Source organism: Magallana gigas, chromosome 5 (assembly GCF_963853765.1).
Source record: "Magallana gigas chromosome 5, xbMagGiga1.1, whole genome shotgun sequence".
NCBI lineage: Eukaryota > Metazoa > Mollusca > Bivalvia > Ostreida > Ostreidae > Magallana > Magallana gigas.
This window is the reverse complement of record NC_088857.1, coordinates 47,139,374-47,162,652: the sequence shown is the minus strand read 5'-3', so window position 1 is coordinate 47,162,652 and position 23,279 is coordinate 47,139,374. Positions and strand designations below refer to the sequence as shown.

The 23,279-nt window shown below is 33.5% G+C and overlaps 1 protein-coding gene across 2 annotated transcripts; it reads left to right on the top strand.

Annotated features, from left to right (window-relative positions):
* The first annotated feature begins 5,386 nt into the window (after positions 1 to 5,386).
* Positions 5,387 to 20,694, top strand: LOC105319795 (plastin-3). 2 transcript variants are annotated; one of them, XM_066085943.1, is made up of 13 exons: positions 5,387 to 5,544; positions 12,131 to 12,289; positions 13,266 to 13,432; positions 14,244 to 14,339; positions 15,652 to 15,859; positions 16,065 to 16,250; positions 16,520 to 16,597; positions 16,899 to 17,106; positions 17,390 to 17,566; positions 17,664 to 17,765; positions 18,215 to 18,324; positions 18,626 to 18,769; positions 19,487 to 20,694. In XM_066085943.1, the coding sequence occupies exons 1-13, from the start codon at positions 5,476 to 5,478 to the stop codon at positions 19,655 to 19,657; spliced, it is 1,875 nt and encodes a 624-aa protein (XP_065942015.1). In that variant the 5' UTR covers positions 5,387 to 5,475; the 3' UTR covers positions 19,658 to 20,694. The 2 variants fall into 2 exon arrangements, with proteins under 2 accessions (XP_065942015.1, XP_065942014.1); XM_066085942.1 differs by lacking the exon at positions 13,266 to 13,432 and adding an exon at positions 13,047 to 13,216.
* Positions 20,695 to 23,279: the final 2,585 nt, after the last annotated feature.

Sequence of the window (23,279 nt, the reverse complement as noted above, 5' to 3'; positions counted from 1 at the left end):
CATATGTATAATAATTAATGTGTGGCTGAAAAACATCTATACTTATGATATCATACACATGCAGCAATATTTGGAACTGTAAGTCTATCCACCTGTCCTGTTTGTGTCAGCACATTCCATCAAACCACTCAACAGATTCAGAATTTTATGAAACTTTTTAGATGACTGTTAATTATGTAATGCTTATGGTAGCTAGGTGTGAAGTGCATAATTTTGAATTGGTAATTTGTTTAGACATTATGCCCCTTTTAATCTTATAGATAGTTTGACTAAGTTTGATATTGGGCAATACCTTTTAATCTACTGAACAGACTTCCATGAACATTTTTAGTAAGTAATGACATGTTATGTAGAATTGTGGAGTCAAGTCCCTTTGTAACTTAGAAGTTTTTTATGCCCTGTTCTTCTTTGAGCAACTTTTCTAAAACCCTTTTTTCTGATCTTTATAAAACTTTGTTGTTAACAAGAACATTCTCTGTAGATGTTACTAAATGCAGGAAAGTTTTATTCCAATTCTTTTCCTGAGATTTATGACCCATTTTATCTAATTAATTGTAGTATCATTGCCACTCATTTTGTGTAGCTTTGTCAAGAAAGTTGAAAAAAGGCATGTTGGCTTGCTCACTTTTTCTTTTAACTGCTGTCATATTAAAGAGATGGTAAGAATCAACATCTGACAAGTTTGATAGCATTGTGAAAATAGAATTCAGTAACAAAATACTTGAAGCGTGTTTGAATGACAAAACCATAATAAGGTCGACCATCCTCGCTTCTTCATGGAGTGAATGGTTGAACTTTCTTCTCTTTTTAATTGTTTATTTGGAGCTACATGAAAAAAAATTCCATTTATAGCCTTTGCCAAAATTCTACCCCAATCGTATGCCATTTGAATGTGCAGGGTATTCTGTGAAGCAACATATGAATGTATGTGATTGTATGCCTAATTTTTTTTTATTGAAAAACAATTTTGATCACTGGACATTTTTGCATGTATCATTTGATTTAAGTAAACTTTTCTACTGTTTAAGGCAAGTTTTAATACATTTTGTACTAAACGTTTGTTTTCCTTCAAACCATATCTTACAAATAATCTTGGCATTTCAAAGAGAGAAATGTCCTGGTTGTGTTGAATATTGAAGAAATGAAAGTTGTTGGGTTATTGCATGAATTTATTGTTGGATCTCTTAAACTTTGAATGAAAGAAAAACATGTGTTTATATAATGCATGTATTTATTAGAATATGAATAAAAGAGGCAAACACCATGTTATTATTGCTATTTTTAGAAATATAACAGTACAGTAAAACTCGTTTAGTACGAACACGGATATTGGGAATTCACAGATATAGCGAAGTCATCTTGGATCCCCAGCTATGTAAATTTAATGAATTTATTATACGGTTATAACGAATTACGGATATAACGAAGTAATTTCTAAGGTCCCAGTGACTTCGTTATAACCGAGTTTTGCTGTACTTTTATACACTGAGAGACAGGTCAATGTTCTATTTTCTAAACGTGTTTAATTCAAAATAAGGGACAGGTTATGGGATATACATTAGGGGATTCCTGAATTATATCAACGTTAAAAAAAATATATGATAGATGTACAATGTACTAGCTAATGGTTATGAAAATTGAACAACAACAGACTAATTCAAGGTTTGGCCTTTGGCTTTTGCATGTCACTGTATTTACTGGATTCTCGGCATAGTCAAGATCATCTAGTGCAGACATGAATTTCCAGCTTATACCACACTTTCTGTTGTTGGTCCGATTCATTATGACAGGGTTTTATCTGATTCAGATATCACCGGGCATGTGAATTGTATATCAATGTGTTTTATCCTATTCAGCTATTACCAGGCATCTGCTTTGTATACATGTATCACCTGGTATAATTAATTAAGATATTACGAATTTGATGACTCTTTAGATACCGGTATGCCATTTAGATATCATTGTTTATAATCTAGTTTTCCCAAGGGAAGATGGAAGCAGAGAACCAGAGCCATTTGTGGCAGGAAGAGGATAAGTGAGGTGTGGGCAGATTCATATATTACTGGGTGTTATCTAATTGAGATATCACTTGATATTATAAAATTCAGATATCACTCGGTTTCTCTTATTTAAAATTGATATCTCTGGGTATAATCTGATTCCGGTATATCACTGGGATTTATCTGATTCAGATATCGCAAGGCATTTAAGTCAAATATCAATGAGTTTTATTTAAATAAGATATCACTGGTATCAGCTGAATCTAATATCAGTAGGTTTTATTTAATTCAAATAATAACTAATTCAGATCACATTAGGTATTTCCTGATTTAGATGTCACTGTGTATTATCTGATTAAGATATCACTTGAGTTTATCTGATTCATTTATTCCTGGTTATGATCTGATTTATATATCAATGGGATTTATCTGATTCAGATATCATGGGGTATTAAGTTATTCAAATATCACCTGATATTATCAGTTATCATGCCCACTGTGTTATTCAATTCAAATATCACAGGGTATTATCTGATTCAAACATCACAGAAAAAAATATCACTGGGCATTGTTTATGATATCACTTTGTATAATCTAATTGATGTAAATATCATTGGGTTTAGATATCGTGGAGAATTATCTGATTCAGCTATCACTTGGTTTTGTCACATGTACCGGTAGATATAACCGAGCAGTGTCTGGTTTTATCAGATTTAATATCACTATGTATTATATGATTCATAAACCACTTGGTTTTTGCATGGCTGATTCAGATATCACATGGTATTTTAAAATTCAGATATAACTAAGCATTGTTTATCTGAGATATCTCTTGTTATTAAATATATTTATTTATTGCCTTAAATATGAAATAAGTAATTCAATATAATATCAATCATAATATAATAATATAATTCAATATAAGTAATTCAGTAATTCAAATAAGTTACGGTATAATAAAAAAGTATTATTCAATTCAGATATCACTTGGTAATATATGATTCAGATATCACTGAGTTATGTGTTTTTTATGTCACTAGACAATAGGCATTGTCTGCTTCAGATATTACAGGGAAATGTTTGATTTAGATATCACTGGGACTGGTCTGATTCAGATATCACTTGGTATTGTCTGGTTCAGACATCACCAGGTATTCCTATTCAGTAATCGCCAGGTATTATAAATCAAATTCATTATATAATCAAACGTATAAATTACAACTGCGTGACCATCTATTACATCAATTTATTTGGTGAGGAGGAAAATACCTTAGCCTTAAGCTTGACTGGGCTGCGTTCAAGATCATAGCTGCTACGTAGCGCTACATAGTTGAACGTACGTAAGCTAGCCTAGCCGCTACGTAGATATTCGTAGCCTAAATATTTAATGCTAAGCATCAAATTCAAGATGGCCATCCTAGTAACCACTTTGTAACAAACATGAAATCTATTTATTTAGTGATATTTTATTTATCCTTTCATGTATAATGAATTTTAACATGTAAATTTCCGCTTGAAATTAACAAATCATGTCGATGTCTTTAGTTTTAAATCTGACACCTAGCGGCTAACCTAGCGGTCCGTTCAATAGACCTAGATATCTACGACCTAGCGGCTTTGAATTTTGTTTGCAGAAGCAATTTCAATACTGTTTACCAACTTTTATTCATGTGCGTGAATTTTTCGTAGGTTCGCGATAGCCTCATCGTCACGAATATTTCTCACTGCGAAGCAGATATAAATGTCTCTGGTATATTTTTTTTCCAGATCATTTACATCTTGATCGCGACAATCAATCACCCCAAAATAGTTTTTCTATATTGAATCGCGAAATAAAGTCCTCGCGAAAACATGAAAGTTAGCATTAGCATTAACTGGTATTGACTTCAAATTTGTCTTCTAGAATATAAATTCACAAGCTTGGTTGCCACACTGACAGGGCCTACATTTTAATATTAAATTTTTCAGTTGGTCATCAAAACGACGGTGTTTTGTTACAATATAGCAATCAAAACACTTTCTAAATCTTAAAATAAACCTTTATGAAAACGTCCAAACAAATTCAAAAAATCGTTCAAACATTCTTTTAAGTTTTACAAACTTTTTAAAAATTGAATTGTACAATGGATTAATCGATTTTCTAGCTTATGCCCCAGTCCAGTTTATTCAGTATGAATTCGGTAATAGTTGATTAAAAAGAGTTGTCTCTCTTTAAACATCTACATTTTAAACAGGTTTGAAAGTGGGGGCGTATGTGATTGTCTATACTTTCACTCTTAATTTCCTTATTTTCACTTCAATTTTTACGTGAGTGCAAGGGAGCGGTGTAAATTTTTTAACTCGATGATACTAGTAATTCAATCTTCTATATGTATATTAAGAAAATATCTGTTGCGAGAAAAAAGTGGGAGTTATACCCCCCCCCCTTCCCCCCGAGATGCAGAGAGAGAGAGAGAGAGAGAGAGCGAGAGAGAGAGGGTCAACTGATTCAGAGATAGCAGTGAGTCATGTGTTCATTCATTCATCTCACTTTTCAAACTCTTGCTTCTACGGTGGTATATATATATATATATACTACAGACGGGCAGTGAAGTCAATCGACTTCTATGAGGAACAATTCAAACTTCGGGTAAGGAAGAGTATTACATTCTCTATTTTCATCATAATGCACGAAGTTTTCTTTCTTTTATTTTTTTAGAGAGAGTTTTTCATTTTAGTTGAGAACCAACTGAAATATTGACAACTACACATATTTGTTGAGCGCATTTTATAACACGAAGTTCTAACTTGACTTGACTTTCCTTGTTGCTCTAAGTAACTAATTTTATTAAGTTACAAGTGCGTGATGAAGGCAGTTATTTGATTTTCTTTTGTATATATTGTATAAGTAACTATGTTACAAGTGCATGATGAAGGCAGTTAATTTGATTTTCTTTAGTATATATTAAAATATGTGTATATACACATGCGTGTAAATATGATCAAATTCAGATCCCGTATACACTGTAGATGTACATGGATCTGTTAGTTTAGATCCGCCTATCGGATTTGCTAATTAATTCTGGTTCGTTATTGATTAAATACAAACCACTTTAGTAAGTGTAATTATACAATTATTTATCTGCATTTATTTTCACCAACAGTACCTAATCTGGTTCTTTTTTCACCGGTGGGTGATTCACCTTGATACCGTTAGCTGTCTATAATATTACCTTATATGGTAAAACCCCCGATTTACTTAAAAATTATGAAATAAAAATAGAACAAATATTTGTTGTGCTAATATGTAAATAATGTTTAACAAGTCCCTTAGTTAAAGTGTACAATTTTTCCAATTAAGGAATAAATGTATTTTGTTTATTCATTTACGTCTTTCCCCCTTTTAGAACCTCCTGAGTTGACTTCCGTTTTGTGTCACGTGACCTTACAGTCCCACCCTTAGCAAGTACACTGAGACAGTCCTCCAACTATCAAGATGTCGGTACGACAAACTCTAGCAATTACAGACGATCAGCTATGTGAATTAATGGAAACATTTAGTTCGGTAAGTGTAGCTTGTCGTGTTATGTCGTCTGATTGTGTGAGACGCAGAGACCGATCGCTGGGGGTCCCTCCATTCACTCACTCCAAGCCGGTCATAGGGGGTAGCCATATTTTTTGTTGTCATTCTAGTGATGTCACCCGTAAACTTCAAAAATGTTTTGATGTTATGTTTGCAAAAAAAAAACAAGTATTACCTTTCACGCTTTTGATATATCTTAATATTGTAACCGGTATGAAAATCGACTGGGATATGGCAGTCCTTTTTTCTACTCAATTGACAGTGGAAAAGACATTTCAAGAAGCTGTTATCCCAGCAGGCTGCAAGTGTATACTCTCAGCGTAAAGATATAAACACTAAAACTGTATTATACACTTGATTTTTTACAAAACATGATGGAAAATGGTGACTACATCTGAAGTTTCATTTGTTAATTTACTCTTTAGAATTAGTTAAAATTCAAGGTAGGCTTAACATCATGAATAAACTCATTATGTAGATTTGTTACTTATTATTCATTTAAATGCCCATTATTCTAAGTTGCATGTCTATCTATTATGTAAAAAGATATTCTCTTTTAATAATAACAATAACTTCTGACAATCTTTTAAGAAGATTACTGCTTGTGTATAGATATTTGTTTTACATCATGTACATATATCAAACTCATACTTATATGATGTCATCATAGAGAACAAGCAACATTTATATGTTTTATCTATAGAGAGTGGACTGTTTCCTGTATATGTATACTACAGATGTGTAAATGAGTTGACCTGTCATAGGTGATTGATGCACTTTGAGGCATTCATTAGGTGTAAAGGTGACCCATACAAATACATGCCTGGTGTCATTGCAAATGTACACTGCCTAAGACTAACTGACCATAATCATTCCCTGTTGATATTCAAAAGTAACATGATTATATTGTCCATTAAAATAAGTATATACAGAGGTAAGCATGAAATGCAACTTAAACAAGTTTGTGGCAGTAAGTTGTTTTCTTTATTTGCGCATTTATGAATCATACAATGGTATCATTTAAACCAGACTAGACGTACTAAGTCTTAAAACTGTTTCCCCTCTAGTTATTTCCTTTTTCACTTGGTCCCCATTGTTATTCATTTACTTAAGCCAACAAGGAAATGACAGACTAATCTTCTTATCTGTTTAAATATTATCAAGCCAAGAGAAGGAGAAAAAGCCTGGTGTTTTGTGCTTTTCACAAAAAAAAAATCACTTATTGAACTTGAGGAAATATTCAGAACATGACAGGAAGAATTTATAGGAAGTTTTAGAAAGGAAGGAGGAGGGGGTTGATGTTACAGTAGATTTTTGTCAAAATTCATTATTTAATTTGCCACTTATTTTTAAATTAAAAGAATTCCAAAGAAAAAAAAGTTTTTAAATTGTATAGGACAATTTTTACTTGTTACATCTTTTAATGTTTCCTTCTATAGCCATATAGATTAAGCAAAGACCATATTTCACAGAAAGGATTCATAATTTGATATAAAAGTTCTCATGACCTTGTCGACAAATATCTCAAATATGATACATACTATATCTGATTCTATATCACTTATATGAGAGGATTGTTTAAGAGGTCCATGTAATCTTTATGATCACTAAATATCAAACAATAAAAAGATATTGTGCCCCATGCAAGTTCTCATATCTTTTATAGCATATCTGGTGTGAACAGAAGTTCATTCAAACCTCAAAATATGATAAATCATTCCAGCTTTACTCTTGTGAGGTGGAATAAGTGCTCTCAGAGAAAAAAGACAGTCAGCAAATATGGGTCTCCAAGTAGTAAAAAACATTGACACAAGGTAGAGAGGGTTATCTGTATATAGGGGCAGTCTGAGGCCCGACAGGTAGTCGGACACCTTGTAACAAAACAATGGCTAGATACACTGAAGGGAAGAGCGAGGATGTCTGAGTCAATGTATCTGTTTGGTTTGGTGGCCATTAAAGAGTTGTAGGTTTGTAGTGTTTGTCTGTAGAGAATCGGCAAATTCCTACGTGTAGGAGTTAATCCACATGTAGTGTGACGGGGGAGATGAGGCTTTTTGAAGGGAATGTATTGGAAGTAGGAGATATTCAAGTGAGGGTGGGACATTTGTCCACGGCAAAAAGATTTACTGGGTAAAATACATCAGGATCACAAATAGATGCTATTCTGGCAGTTGCACTGTGAAAAAATACATGTAGTTTTTAACATTCCCATAGAAAAATAAATATTTTAATGAATGATATATTTGTATCTTTTTTTATTTTTTTTAAATGTCCTATGATATTAAGGAAGATGAGTTATGGAAAACATTGAATCTGTAACAAACTTAGTTAATGCATTAAATCCCCAAACGTGCATTTTTTTTTACTAACAGTGTTTAAAATTAGGTAGAAAATGCCTGGTGCAGCATAGTTGTTTCACCTAATTCATGTTAGTAATGCTAATTTAGTTTGAGCGGAACATGATGCAGCATCAGGAACCCTTCAATAGGACATGACACAGGAAGATTATACAATTGATGGTTTTCCGCTGACGCTATTCTGGTCAAGTGGCTAAATAAGGATGATGTATATACGCTTGTCTTCTATCGACTATCAAGGGTCTGAGTTGTCTCCTGTGATTTTTCCTTGTATCCACACACAGCAACTTCCTTTTAAGTTGATGGTTTTTTTTGTGAAGTTTAGAAAGATTCAAAGGATAGATAATTTATTTAAAACTAAAATAAGAGGTCTATTAACTTTGAAATTTTCAAATCAGGTTTATTTTCATATAATGACAAATTGAGATAATTTTTTTGCCCTTTTAGCATTTTTTAGGCCAGTCAAGGAATCTCTCTATATATAGCAAGAGTTAGGAATAAAAGGTTGGAAAAGTTGATGATAATATCAATGATTTACGTAAAAGGGAGAAAAATGACAAACACGTGTGAATTCAAAGATCATATTTTAATAGTGGAAATCGGCTGATATTGACACTTGAACTTGAGAGTTTATGAATAGTCTTATCAGGTTATATTAGATATTTATTTAGGAATTTCCTAGCACTGGGTAGAGATTTAGTGTGAGCCAAACCCAATACATGTACGGTATAGTAAATAGTTTAGAACTGTGATTAAAATGGAGGGCATCATTTGTATGTCAGTTGATTTTGGGCGTTGGTCAGAGTTCTTTTTTTTATATAAACTCCAGTTACAATGTGGTGAGGAAGGCATGTGTATTACACAAGTAAAACAGGTACCAAAGTGGTACGTAGGTGTGTGCATGCCTTGACGAATGACATATCAGATAAGATTGATTATTGTGAGAATTTATAATAAGAGATAACTTTGATTTCTTCTCATAAGCACATCTCCCTGTATTGATCCCAAAATTTGGACCCCACCTGCATTCTTCATGCATTACTGCCGTTCCTGGGTTCAACCTTTAGTTTATTGCTTGTAAGCTAGATCTGTAGTAAAATAGCCTCGACAATTGTAATCCTGCTCATTCAGGTATTGGAGGTGTAATCAGCATATCATTTAAATATCAGGAATGGGGTCCTCTGTTGTAAAAGAGCTTATAAAAGTGTGGGGATAAACTCCATAAGAAAGAGTATAACAAGTTGTTTTACAATACTTAACACAGTTTTATGCATCTGTCACTCCTCAAAAGTCCCTGTTATTTACATTATGAGGTCAGAGGAGTTTACACCTTGTATTAAGTCTGTCGTAGCATAACCAGTCTGAGCTTTGAAAATATTTTGGAAGGAAAGGTGTTCCGTGTGTAATAGTGTGTGGATGCCATTGAAGGTTTAAAAAGTTGTCAAACTGGTTTTGATTTGTCTATTTGAGCTGAAAAGTAGGACACATACGTAAGATTGCATGCATAACCCTGATTAGACTTTAACACCAGCAAGTTATGAACAGAGGGTTGTATGGGATTAGGCACAGGGCGAATGATAATGTGTCAACATAAAGATTGTAAATAATAAGTAAACAGATCTAGATTGCTGATATGTAAATCTTAAGTTATAGGTTTTAGCTCATTGATTGCCGTAGTACTAAAAACCTAGACCATAACGCACCATACTGCTGAATTTGCAAGTGATAATAGGGAGGTTTAAGGTTCATGAATAATTGAGGGTAGCACCTTACAAACATTTCAGGTTACTAACCTAAGAACCTAGCTTTTGTGGTGTAGTTTTATTTGTCGACTTTTTTCAAAGACTGGTAATAATCTAAGTGTATGAAGATAAGTGAATGATGCCCTTGTGTATAAAAATCACCATCAAATCATGGAAATCTTTATATTTTTTAGTACATATTGAATGTGTGTTAAATTGACATTGCAAATAAAAAAAATATTGTGTTCAATTTGTGTAAGTTTGTTTAGCTAGCAAGGTCAGAGAGAAAATTCTAATTATAGAAATTGCGCATCTAATGGAGTCGATTATAAAGTAGTTAGTATGGACGGAAAGGGTGGGGGGGGGGGGTCGAAGGACAAAACTTTTGTTGTATAAAGGACATAAGGACCGCATGTTGGCAGGCTGGCGTAAGACACATAGTAGATCATTGTTTATTTTGGGGGAAACTTGTTTACTTTGTAGAACTGATCAACCTCCAATCTATTACAGAGCTGTCAACATAGGAGAGGACTTCTGCATTTAATCTCTCTATTCATGGAAGAATTACCTAAGCAAATACACAGAAAGACTGGCCCTTGTGTTGTCCAGTAACAGATTATCAGACACAAAAGTGGAGAAACTAACTTCAAATATTTCACCCGACTATTACTGATTTTAAACATTCTGGTTGTGTGCCTATTCTTTTTTGAGAAGTGGACGGGCATAACTGACAGTCTGGATGTAGGCTATGCCTGTCCACTATCTCAAAAGATATAGTTGTGTGCCTTAATCAGCCAAGATTTGCAGATATTTGAGAATTCACCAATATTTACCACATTTATTCTGACAAGACGGATGCTTATTGCTCTAATTTGTCTGTATGATCTTTTTAAAGCTTGGATTACATGCTAAAGACTATATTGGTCTCGCCTCAGATGTTCATAACTAGCTCTAAATGGGCCTTTTTATTAGCCAAGAAGTCCTCAAGATGTTTTATCCAGCATTTTTAGTGTCATCATCATATAAACGCACATGTCTGTAGCCAGAGGGGGCTAACTTTATGAGTTATGGTGTATCCTAATTGGTATTGTAGCTATAAACATATTGTAAACAAAATCGTCTGGGGGCATGCTTGGTCCATGTATATAGTGGCCGCCCTTTGTTCTTGAAGGGAAGTGGACAGGGATCTAGCTGATCACCCATAAATGACGATGTAAGTGGTATGAAGAAGAAAAGATAGCTGGTGAAGGGGCTGCTGCTAAGTGACAGATATTTGACTCACAAGTGGAGGCATAAGGATCCACTTCCACATCATGTACACTGATTTGACAGATTGAAACTAGAGAGCAAAGAATTGTTTCTGAGGAGCGTTTTAATGCTCTATTGAATTAAAGAATTGGCTTTTAATGTCCTTTCAAATGAGGGGTGAATGTCTTAAAGTCTTGAGTCAGTGCTCCTGATGCTGGGCCCAGTGAGTCATCTCAAATTATTCATTTTAAACTTGACTTTGACTGACAGATGTAGACAGACAGCTGTGTTGAGGTGTTCAGGTCCTGATAAGAGAAGAATGCTGTGCTGGGGAAAAAATGTTCCAGTATAGAATTGAGAACCCCTTTCTCTAGCTCCACAGGAATGTTTTAGACTAGGGGAAAATCTGTCCTAACAATGGCTTTTTTTGATGAAAACAAAAAATAGATAAGTGAAATAAAATAGAATAAAGCTGCAGTAATTATATACATTTACATATCAGAATATGTATGTGTATTGGTTTTTGAGCAGTTTCTAGCTAGATTATCTATTTGTGTAAATCCTGGTTAATAAGTGGTCTCATTAATATTTTTTTTTGTCACAAAAACAGGTTTTTCCTGTGCCTTAACTTCCCTTCCATTAGCCTGACAATTATGTATATGTTGTAAACTCAGCAGTTTATGTTGTCTGACAAACATTAGATTAAATGTAACATTAGTACATGTATATATGTACCTATATTAGATTACATGTAACATGAGTACATGTATATATGTACCTATATTATATATGTACCTATATTAGATTACATGTAACATGAGTACATGTATATATGTATATATGTACCTATATAGATTAATGTTATTTACTTGTACCTAATTTGTTCTCTGAGCCATATAATTTCAATTCAATTTCAATTTCTTTATTAACCAATTAAGGGCCCTCAAGGGGCAACGTGAAGACTGTACATACAACATCCAATGTACATAAAACATTCAATAAACATATACAAGAGGGAAAGAGCTGGATGATTGAAAGAGCTAGGACAGAACAAGATGCTTTATTTTAACATTACATCAATTTCTACACTTTAAACGCTCTACACAAAATTAGGATTTCTTTATTTTCAATGTTAAACATTGAGAGTTTATGTTTGATATGATAGTGATGTTGACTTATCTATGTGATGTTGACTTATCTATGTGATGTTGACTTTCTCAGATTGACAAAGATGGCAGTGGCACTATAGATGTATCAGAACTACAGCAGGCACTGGAGCTCTGTGGGCTCAAAATACCCAACTACCAAGTCCGTGACCTCATCGCAAAGTATGACTCGAAGGTCAAGGACGGCCAAATTGACATCGAAGAATTCAAACAGGTATAAGCATCTAGCTAGGTAATTTGTATGCATGCATTAAGCCTGGATAGTGACTTCTGTATGTAGATGATTTGCTGAGTGAAAAGATTTATTCTGTACATGAACCAGTGCCTGTTTATCCCCAGAGGCTACAACAGAGTAATCTTGATAACTGGTAGATTAGGCACACGTCTGTTATCTACCTATCACCACATGCATTTTGTGCATTCGAGTCGAGCCTCTTAAAATTATGATTTTTGTCAGGCATTTTTTGAATTACATGTAACATAATGTGATGAAATTAAGCACTGGTTGTTGACATAAAGGCTTATCAATACTATTGTCCTCAACAATGAATGTGCACTCATCTACATCAGTGATAAAGAATTTCAGACCCTGAGGAATTTTAAATTTTCTTTCACTCTTGGTAGCTGACACAACTTAAATGTCTTAATATTTTTGTAATCTGGCTATGAATTATGTCATGACCATTATGCACCATTGGCAGTTTATTTCGGTCCTGCTTAAGTATATTGACATTGCATTTCACAACACATTTTTTTCCTTCAATGAATCACATATAGTTAGATTAATGTTATACAGTAAAAACGAATATATCATTTCATTTGATATGGGAAACAGGGAAGGGTTGCCATCTGAATTTTGTAGCATGAACATTTCTGTGTTCAAAAATGTTTTGTTTGATACCCAATATGTGTGACATTTTTGCATTTATACTAACCTGTTGACAATTCTTGCTGTATTGCACTGACAATAGATGTATGCTGACTTGAAAGAGGAAAGGGATATTGGAATAACATTTAAGAAACAAGTTCAAACGCGAAAAGATGTGGAGACCATGGGGGGGAGTTCCCAGGCCTCAGTTGAGGGCACCACCCACACTGTGCGCAAGGAAGAACAGAAGGCCTTCGCTGATTGGATCAACAGGTAGAGTAATGTAAAAATTGTCTAATAATGGCCGAAACCACTTTTGCAGATCTACGCCGACCTGAAGAGCACAGATCACGGTATTCACTGGAAAACTGTGATCAAATCGCGGAAAAATGTCGAATCTCTAGGGGGACTTTCTCAGGCTTCCGTAGAGGGCACCACACATAGTGTAAAAAAAGAAGATCAATTAGCATTTGCGGACTGGATAAATAGGTAGCACACGAGTGTGCCAGTGTGCTGTGCTACATGCATTAAAGATTTCTTGTTTGTGCTACGTCAACTTGTCACCAGCTTGCTAACTTTCTCCTTTTAATATTTAGATTTTAAAAATTGTTTATTCCTTTTCCATACTAAAGTTGACTATATTTTAAGTGCACTTTGTATTTTATGGTTTGTGCACAGTGTGTGTTGCTCCTGAACAAATTAATAACTTTGTGTGTTTTTGTTTTCATTATTCATGGGTTCAGTATTTTGTCCGTCAAATTATGACAAGTTTACATTTTGCTAGACTAGACCATATGATTCATCTCTAGCTTACGTTAGATGCCTCATAAATATTTTACCTCTTGAACTTGACTTATAATCTCTTCAACAAGGTAATTTTTTTAATGTGCATTAAAATTAAGATGTAATAGGTAAGTGCACATTGTTGTAAGCTATCCTGTTTGAAATGACATGTTGGAAATTCAGACGCAAGCCAAAGACCATGGAATAATTAGAGCTGCTAAATTTGATACATATTGCAATAATGATAAAAAATGAACATTAGAATAGTAACAAATGTAAAGGGTAATGTCCATATTATGCTTTATAATAAGATGTGTGGTAGATATTCACAAACTGATTTATATTCACAAAATGATTTAATTGGATTTTTGCAAGCAATATCTGATCATGAATATTGTTGTTGACGGACTTATTTTAAACCACATAATTTCATAATATTGTAAATTGTTTTTTTTTTTATCAAAACAAATTTATATTTTGGGTTGATTCTCATGCTTTTGATTGGCTTTTTGGTCAGGGCTTTGGCGGATGACCCAGACTGTGCCAAGTATCTCCCCCTATCCTCCAGCGGGGAAGATCTCTACAAGAACACCCAGGACGGCATCCTTCTGTGGTGAGTAGAAGTGGCTTAATAAATGACATGTTAGCAACAAAGCTATTGGATACACAAGAAATCCACATTCACTGGCTATTATAATGTTATTATTGAATGTCTCTATTGCTTAGGAGGGCAGATGTTGTATTTTAAGTATTTTATCAAGTAGGAAAACAATTGGTTGTTGTCTCCATTAAGTTAAAACTGACTTGAGATGCTACCAATGGCATATACTTCCTGCTGGAAACACAGTGTGGCATTGATTTTATGAAATGTACATTTTTCATTAACTGACCTTAAAAGGGAAGTTTTGTATCTAGACAATGCACATATATTTTATGCATGCAGGGTTTCTTCCTGCAATGTACTGTTGTACTCTCTCGATGAGGAAAATGCTCTCTTTCCTTTTATACTCATATCATAACAGATAAATTTACAGTCATTGGGGGACCATTTGTTTAAGAATATTTTTCTTGCATTTAAAGGAAGAAAAAGTTGCATAATAAAAATGTGAATAGATGCATATTATGCAATTGTTGATTCTTTGGAAAGGAGATTTGTCTTAAATTAACATAATCTAATTAATCACTCAAGTCTCACTCAAGTATTACATTTTACACCACCTTACACAACATGTGTCACAAATAAATTACATAATCTGCAGGGCTTTAAAAAAAATAAAAACTGTATTTTTTTGATTGAGCTTCCCAGAGCCATAGAAAATTCCATAAAGAGGAAGGTTATCTGATACTTTTGTTGGTAAACTAAAGACACCATGTTTCAAGGAATCTAATACATGTACCAACGTTGAGTACGGCCTTTTTATTTTTATTTTTTTCTAAAAAAGGTCCTTGGCACTTAAAAAGAAAGGGACACTCAAAGGACAGATACTGTAGTACTGGTCCTATATTAGTACATGTGGTATCTTAAAAAAACACTTGTACAACCATCTGTTGGTAATTGATTCGAGTTGTGAGCCCCAACAATGAACAGATGTAACCAGAAACAAAATCTATTGGGCTCCATTGTGTTTGACAAAACCTCAGGTCAGCTTGTAGGCCAGTTTGCCATGTTTGAGGTTGGGTAACATTTTGTGTTATGGCAGCCATAGTATTTGTCAATGAATGAACTCCTACAACTGTGGCTTTAAATGGAAAATCTGTAAAATAGAAAAACTTACTTCATAAATACGACTAAGTTATCATTGTATAATGCACCTTACAAATATGATGCAGAATTTATCTATAAAACAAGCTACCCAAGATGTCCATTTTTTATTTTCCTTCACACACACAAACACACACTAAAGATCTTGGGCATTTTTTTGCAGTAAACTTATCAACAAATCTGTACCAGACACCATTGATGAGCGAGCCATCAACAAGACAAACCTCAGCATTTATCGTAGGGCGGAAAACCACAATCTGGCTCTGATGTCAGCACAGTCTATTGGCTGCAACATTGTCAACATTGGAGACGATGACTTAGAGAAATGTAAACCCCATCTTGTCCTGGGACTTTTATGGCAGGTCATCAGGGTATGTGTCCTAGATAATGCATTGTCTTAAATCTAAAGTGGAAAGCTTGTAATGGCATGTGTTAAAAAAATACAGTTCCTTTTAAAAGGTTTTGTTTTGTGGATTTATTGCAATCAAAAATAGTCGCTAAAGTTTCGATGCAAAGAGTATTTGCTTTAAGCTTTTTTGATGATATAAAGTAAGATTGAAATGACTTGTTTGGTAGATTGGTCTGTTGAGCGATATCAACCTTGCCAACCACCCTGGTCTCATCAATCTCTTGGAGGATGGAGAAACCCCCGAGGATCTGAAGAAGCTGTCCCCTGAACAGATCCTGATCCGATGGGTCAACTATCATCTCCGTAATGCAGGCGTGGATCGCAGAATTAGGAATTTCCAGGAAGACATCAAGGTATTGCTCAAATTGGTTAAATTTGTAATATTCTTGTATGTGATCCTGCTCAACAATAATAAACTGTTGAATTTGAGTAACATATACACCAAAATTCAATTTTTAAATTTGGATGTGCTCAGATATAAGTTATCGTTTAACCTGTCTTTAGGATAATAAAATCTGGATGACTTCAGTTTTCAGTCCTTTTTTGAGGTAAAGTGGTGTTAAAATTGATCAATGTCCATCAGGATATAGTTTATGCACACTACTTTTACTTTCTATTTCAGGACTCTGAGGCTTACTGCTACTTATTGGAGCAAATTGCTCCAAGAGAGAATGGTGTGATGTCTGGCCCACCCCTGTCTGTAAGTTTGGATTAAAATATAATCAAATGTACACATTGCATACTGTCAAAATCCAACAGAGGAACAATACCCAAATTTTTTTGTGCAAAATCTTTAATTTAAATTTATGTTAATAGATGTGTGTAAGAAAGAATGGAATTAAAAATAAAAACAGCCTTACATACATCTTATAAAATGATATTACAGATACATGATTTTAATGCAAACAAATCAGGAAGACAAAAAGTGATGTTTTAAAAAAAGATTAACAGATCCATTCTTAGTACTAGTAGTGGTTTATGGATACAATGTTATCTTACAGGAACATAACCTGGAGCAGAGAGCCGAACTTATGTTGCAAGAAGCTGACAAAATCGGATGTCGCAGCTTTGTCTCGCCAAAGGACGTCACATCTGGGAACTACAAGCTCAACATGGCCTTTGTGGCTAACCTATTTAACCAGTACCCAGCCCTGGAGCCCCCAGAGGATATGGAAATGGATGTAGTGGAGGAAACTCGGGAGGAAAAAAGTAAAAATTCAGGATGACAAACAACTGTCATTGTTACTTCCTATTGGTTGTACTTCCATCATTTTTGAGCAGTAATTGAATTTTGAATTGTGTATCTTTGGGTCAATTTATTATGATGAACATTGAAATTAGTCTTTGGTAAAAAGGTTATTGATGAGTTATAAGGTTCTTCCTCATACTTGGAGATAATGAAGTGTTGGGAAAGTTTTGTGAATTTTCTGTTATTGCCTGCAGGCAGATATACTATGAGATGTTTTGAAATATTTTTTTTCATTGTATTTAGCATACAGGAACTGGATGAACAGTTTGGGGGTACAACCATATGTGCATTACCTGTACTCCGACCTACAAGATGGTCTGGTCTACTTTAAATTATACGACATAATCAGACCTGGGGTAGTCAACTGGAAGAAAGTCATCCAGAAGTTCAACAAATTAAAAATCAACTTTGAAAAATTAGGTAATCAAATATCTCCAAATTGATATTTACATTGGAATGAAAATATTGAAAATTTCATCAACAGACTTGTAAATATGATATTACTGTTCGTTTGCAGAAAACTGTAATTATGTGGTAGCCTTAGGAAAAGAATGCAAATTTTCCTTGGTCGGAATCAGTGGAGCTGATATTAATGAGGGAAACCCCACCCTTACACTGGGTAAGTATATGTACTAATGCTTAATGCTTTGAAACCAGTGATGATAAAAATCCATCATTTAGTCAGAAAAATGAGTGAAAAAAAGTGAGAATTTAAAGTCTTTGAGAAGTGCTTTACAAAAGTACATATGTTCCGATACTTGTGTTAAAGAGGGATGCCTACCATTTCCTTGTACAGGTATTGCTCTTGCGGTCTTTCATGAATAAGGGAAATAAAATGAAATGCATATTAAAATCCTTCTATACCATAAAGTTGTTTTCATTATCAAAAAGGGGCTTTTCCTCATTGCACTTAATATTTTGAACAGAATAGCTTGTTATGATAAGTGTTAGTGGGCTTGTGATGTAGAGCTGTGAGATTGTTACGTAATCAGTGTCAGTGTTGCTTTTCCCAATACATGGTTGATGGGTTTGTTGTATGGAGCTTGAGTTTGACTCTTCCTTTTACAGGGTTGGTATGGCAGCTGATGAGGGCCTACACACTGAGTATCCTGAGACAGCTGGCTGGAGGCGACTCCCTGATCAATGATGCAGCTATCATTGAATGGGCCAATGCCAAGGTAAACCAACACGTCACTCTCTCTCTCTCTTTTCCTCTTTCTCTTCCTCTCTCTCTCTCTCTCTCTCTCTGAGACAATTCAGAAATAACACTCTTTTCTTTGATTGTTTCTTCATCATATTGCAGATACATGTATATGTCTTTATTTCTTTTCTTTTGGAAATTATGAAAATCAATGATTGTAATCAGGTATCGAATTATGAAAATTGGTTTTTGTAATGTACATGTCAAGTAAGGGTATAAAATCATTGGAAGTTAAAACTTCAGTAAGTAATAAATGTTTTAAAATTAAAATTTTCCAGTTAAAAGAGGGAGGTAAAAAGAGCAGTTTCAGTGGATTTAATGACAGCACCTTGTCTGACGGCAGAACCATCATTGATCTGATTGACTGCATCAGGCGAGGAATGATCAACTACGACCTTGTGAAGGATGGGGCATCAGAGGAGGTGAGTCTGTCTGATCAGTCAGGTGTTCACTAACCACAAGATTTATCATTCTCTAATGCAAAAGACACATTCATCTTGTAAAAGTGCAATGAAAATGTTGCATAACATTTACATTTTTCAGTGTCTTTGCCTGTGATAACACCACGTATCGATTTTGTAATATACAGTCCAAAAAATTCAAATAATGTATAATTGGGACACAAGTGGGGATTGCTTATTCATAATCAAATATTTAATTGTAGAATTGCTAGAAATTATATAAATATAAGGAATCATTCCTTGAATATTATGAGGTGATAATTTTGGTCGGGGCATGATCAAATCGACTATAAAGTCCTTTGGGCTTTATTGGATTTTATCACGCCCCTTATAAAATTATCGCATCATAATACTCAAAGAAGAATTTCTTATTCCTTAAAAAAATTGTAATTAAGCTGATTAACATTTTTGGGTTTTTACACATTACAAAAGAAATTCTACGATAGAATTTTCCAGATTACTTGGTATTAATTTATGCAAATCACATATATTTCCTGAAACTGTGATAAATGATTTCCTTAAAATCATGGTTATACAATATGTAACAATACAGCCTGGAGTTTGAAACTCCATCTGTGTGATTATTTTGCACTTTTCTCTTCTTAAGGTGCTGCAACTTAATGAGAACGTTCAAATGAGCCTTAAATAAAAATTATCAACGTTTCCATTTATTTTTAGGAGAAGATGTCCAATGCCAAGTATGCCATCTCCATGGCCAGAAAAGCAGGAGCTAAGGTGTATGCACTACCAGAGGACATTGTTGATGTTAAACAAAAAATGATAATGACCATATTTGCCTGTCTTATGGCTCGGGATATGAGAAGTCAACAGAATGGCGAGACGTCGTAGAAACCTAACACCCCAAGATCAACTCACATTTTTATGATTGTACAAAAGACATCAAAAAATAGCTTCAGATTTTTTTTCTCTCTCAAATCAGTAGATTTCTGGAAGGTGATATATACATGCATCTGGAAATGCTAGAGAGTTTTTTTAGAATGGTGGTTTGTTAATCATACAAAACCAGAGGAATTATCACAGGACATGCATGTGACATTATTTTGTTCTAGTTTATCTGTTATGTACTGAACATGTATCAATTTTTTTTTTCTTTTCTACTTTTTTTTTAATTTATGCAAATTATTCATCTTAGCAATAAACTAAATAAAAAGCACATGCTCATGTACTTAATTGTTGGAGGTGTGTTGTATGATGGGAAATGTGGACCAAAATGACCCAAGCTATGCAAAAGGGACCATCTTCACAGCTACATAACTGCTTGAATAGACATCTTTAAGGGAAGCAGACTTCTTTGAATTGTTAATAATTCTGTTTCGATGTGTGAACAATAGAAAGTATACACTTGGTATACTTATGGTACAATATTATCTGTGATTTTTCATCACCTTCTTTTATTACTGAATTATCATGACATATTAAAGCAATCATAGAGAGAGATTTTGTGATGCATATACCTGTCTCTGTAGTTTAGATAAAGCCGTATACCCGTAGAGATACTTGTTGATTAGATCTGAGTTATTTACATCTGAATGGATACACCAGAATGGATTGTTCCAGATGGTAATGCTTCCAATTTACATTCCTGTTAGAGTTGGAAATGTTATTCATTTGTTAAGTTTGGGAAAATAGATGTCTTCTTGAGATATTTTTTGGGACATTTTTTGACACTGCTTGATTGAACCATGTTCAGAGGGTTTGGCATGCTACTGTGTACAAATAAAAAAAAATGTATGTGTGAATCTATTCATTTATATCATTTATATGAAGTATTCATTTTAAACCATCAAATATTTTTTATCTGTTTAAACAAATGCTGTTATTTACATTATGCTTGAATAAATGAATAAATATTTGAAAAAATATAACATTTGTACATTCTAGATTTATAATAAAACTTTTTCTGAAAGAAAGAGCTAGTTTTGCTTGACTTTGATTCAACAGGGCCCCAAAGTCAAAGGAAGTTCTACTATTCTTAAATATTATAGGTTTTATTCCTTCATTCAACTGAAAAACAATAATTTGAAATGTAACGCTATACTTTAATTACTAAAGGAAATTTAGGAACCGTTATAACTTTAGGACATCACATACATGTACCTTGTCTCAAGACCATCTCAAGTTGTAAAATTTCGAGTTACATTCATTGTTTTAATTACTACTTTTAGCCAAAATATTATTCGAATGACCTTGGTTAAGTAATAAATCTACATCGCATTAGATGACCCATGCGTGATCATTCTTAATATTTTTCACCCCATTCTGAGAAAAGAATCTTAAATTAAAAAAATTCGCAATGTTGATTAAACTGTATTTATGTAATTTTGAGATACAATACAGCTATATTACCGAACGTGTATTCTGTAAGTTGCAGATTAAAGGGAAATTGGTTCTGTTTGTACATGTAACTTTAAACTCTAAGAAATTCGCCTGTTTATGTTATATATGTACTTCAATGACAAGATTATCAAACGCTAATTTACACTCAAAGAATACACACGTGTTTTTAAAATAATTATTTGCTTGTAAGCCAATGCTGTCCTGTAACGTATTTTCTTTACACAAAATAGCAGTTATTTGGATTTCTGGTTTTGTTTCTTTTGGTTTTTAAACTAAAATTGTGTGTGTGTGTGTGTGTGTGTTTTTAATAGGCATGTCGTGTTAACTACCGACACGTATAATTTTTTCTGGCAAAATGTTTAAGGATTTATCCCTGCACAAGTGTCTCAAATTAATTCGATCTGTATATATATGAATATATGTGAAAAATAAGAATGTTTTTGTAGGTAAGGATATCCTAATTTAAGATGTTCCTTAGTTACCGTCGAGCTACATCAAGCTATTCCCAACTTTTTTAATTTCTTAAGTGAAATCTTAGAAACGAAATTAAAGTTCATCTCAGTGAAGATTTCTGAACATGCCTGCTGGTCTATATTATACACCGGAAAGGTAGTTTCCGACAACTTCATTTATTTATCCAACGATGCCATGGATGCTTAAAAAATAATTTTTGTAAGATTTATCTAACATTTTATCCCTGAATAAACGACACTATATAATTTTATGATGGGGAGAACTCATCAACATAACCGCATCTAGCTGAGCAGACCACAGCAGTAGGCCTACTCACATTGAATGTATCAGAGGAAAAAATACATCTCGAACTCCATTTTCTACCGACAGTTTTTTCTTCTTTTTTTTGGTTTCCCCCAATAAAAAGAACAAGTTGTTGAGGATTTAATGTTGCTTTTGTGATTGTTCAGATAAATGTATCGTCATTAACTAAAATGTACATTAATTGGTTCTTTTTAAACAAAGTCTCACTTATAAATGAACAAAATCATTAATTTCTCCGATGTATATGTTGTTAACTTGTATATTCTGAAGCTGTAATAACATTTTCAAGTATAAAAATATCAATGAAAACCCCAACACCACACCAAGTAAAATTTAAAAAAAAAGGAAAAATTAAAAATGATATTTTATTATGAACAAAACAAATGGTTTTATACTACATGCATACTATATATCTTAACATTTCTAGTGCGCGACAATATTCACAAAGAAATAAGTTTCTTGCGAATATTTATCAACCACAATTTTCTGATAACATCATGGACTAATGAGTAACATATGTTCCATATAGCTAATTCTGATATGGTTATTTGAATTGCGTATATAAAAGCTGAACTGCTTTGTCTTTGTATGTAAAAATGGTATAAAGCAAGTTTTGACAAAAAAGAAAAGAAATGCATGAATCTTTCTTGGTAATACAATATACATGTGGGTATTGCATGGTATGATGGCACACGGGTTACATTGGCACGCATATTAATGGAGAATACATGAATAATCCATATTGGATTTGTAGTCATCTACATAAAAAAAATAACAGAGAGAATAATAAAGTTGGTCAAATTAAGTCATTGAAAATAGGAAGCACTTTGTGTGTTTTAATATTTTTAAACAACGGATCCTTTTTGATTTTTACTTTTACAGTTTTCATTAAAATGTGTTGCTTGGATTTTAAGGAATCATATGAAGTAATAACTTAAAAATTACTCTAACAAGATAAGGATTTATCCGCCCTTTCTTAGCGGAGCTATCGGGTCCCTTTGAAGAATACGGCTTCCCGGGAAGGAGATAGGTACATATGATTTCTTTCGTTTGAGGGACGAATTAGACAGAAATCAATTTCTACTTGGTATAATAATGAATTAATTATCCGGATATATAAGGTTTTCATTCGAATACCTGTTTGTGTCACCTGGTTCTTAAGAACCGGTTTCTTAGCAAGGCTATATAAAGAATTGCTCAGGTGTTAAATACCAGTTTAGGACGACACGTACAGCGGAAAGTTTAAATTTTCATATTTGTTTTATTAAATAGATAAATCATGTGATCCAACTTTATGCCATAATTATGTGTCTGTACATTTAATATGCCAAATATT

Excerpts from the sequence above, each read along its gene's own strand:
- LOC105319795 (XM_066085942.1), top strand. The coding sequence starts at position 5,476 with ATGTCGGTACGACAAACTCTAGCAATTACAGACGATCAGCTATGTGAA. Across the intron at positions 14,340-15,651 it reads CAGGACGGCATCCTTCTGTG|TAAACTTATCAACAAATCTG; the intron begins GTGAGTAGAAGT and ends ATTTTTTTGCAG. Across the intron at positions 17,766-18,214 it reads AAACCCCACCCTTACACTGG|GGTTGGTATGGCAGCTGATG; the intron begins GTAAGTATATGT and ends TTCCTTTTACAG.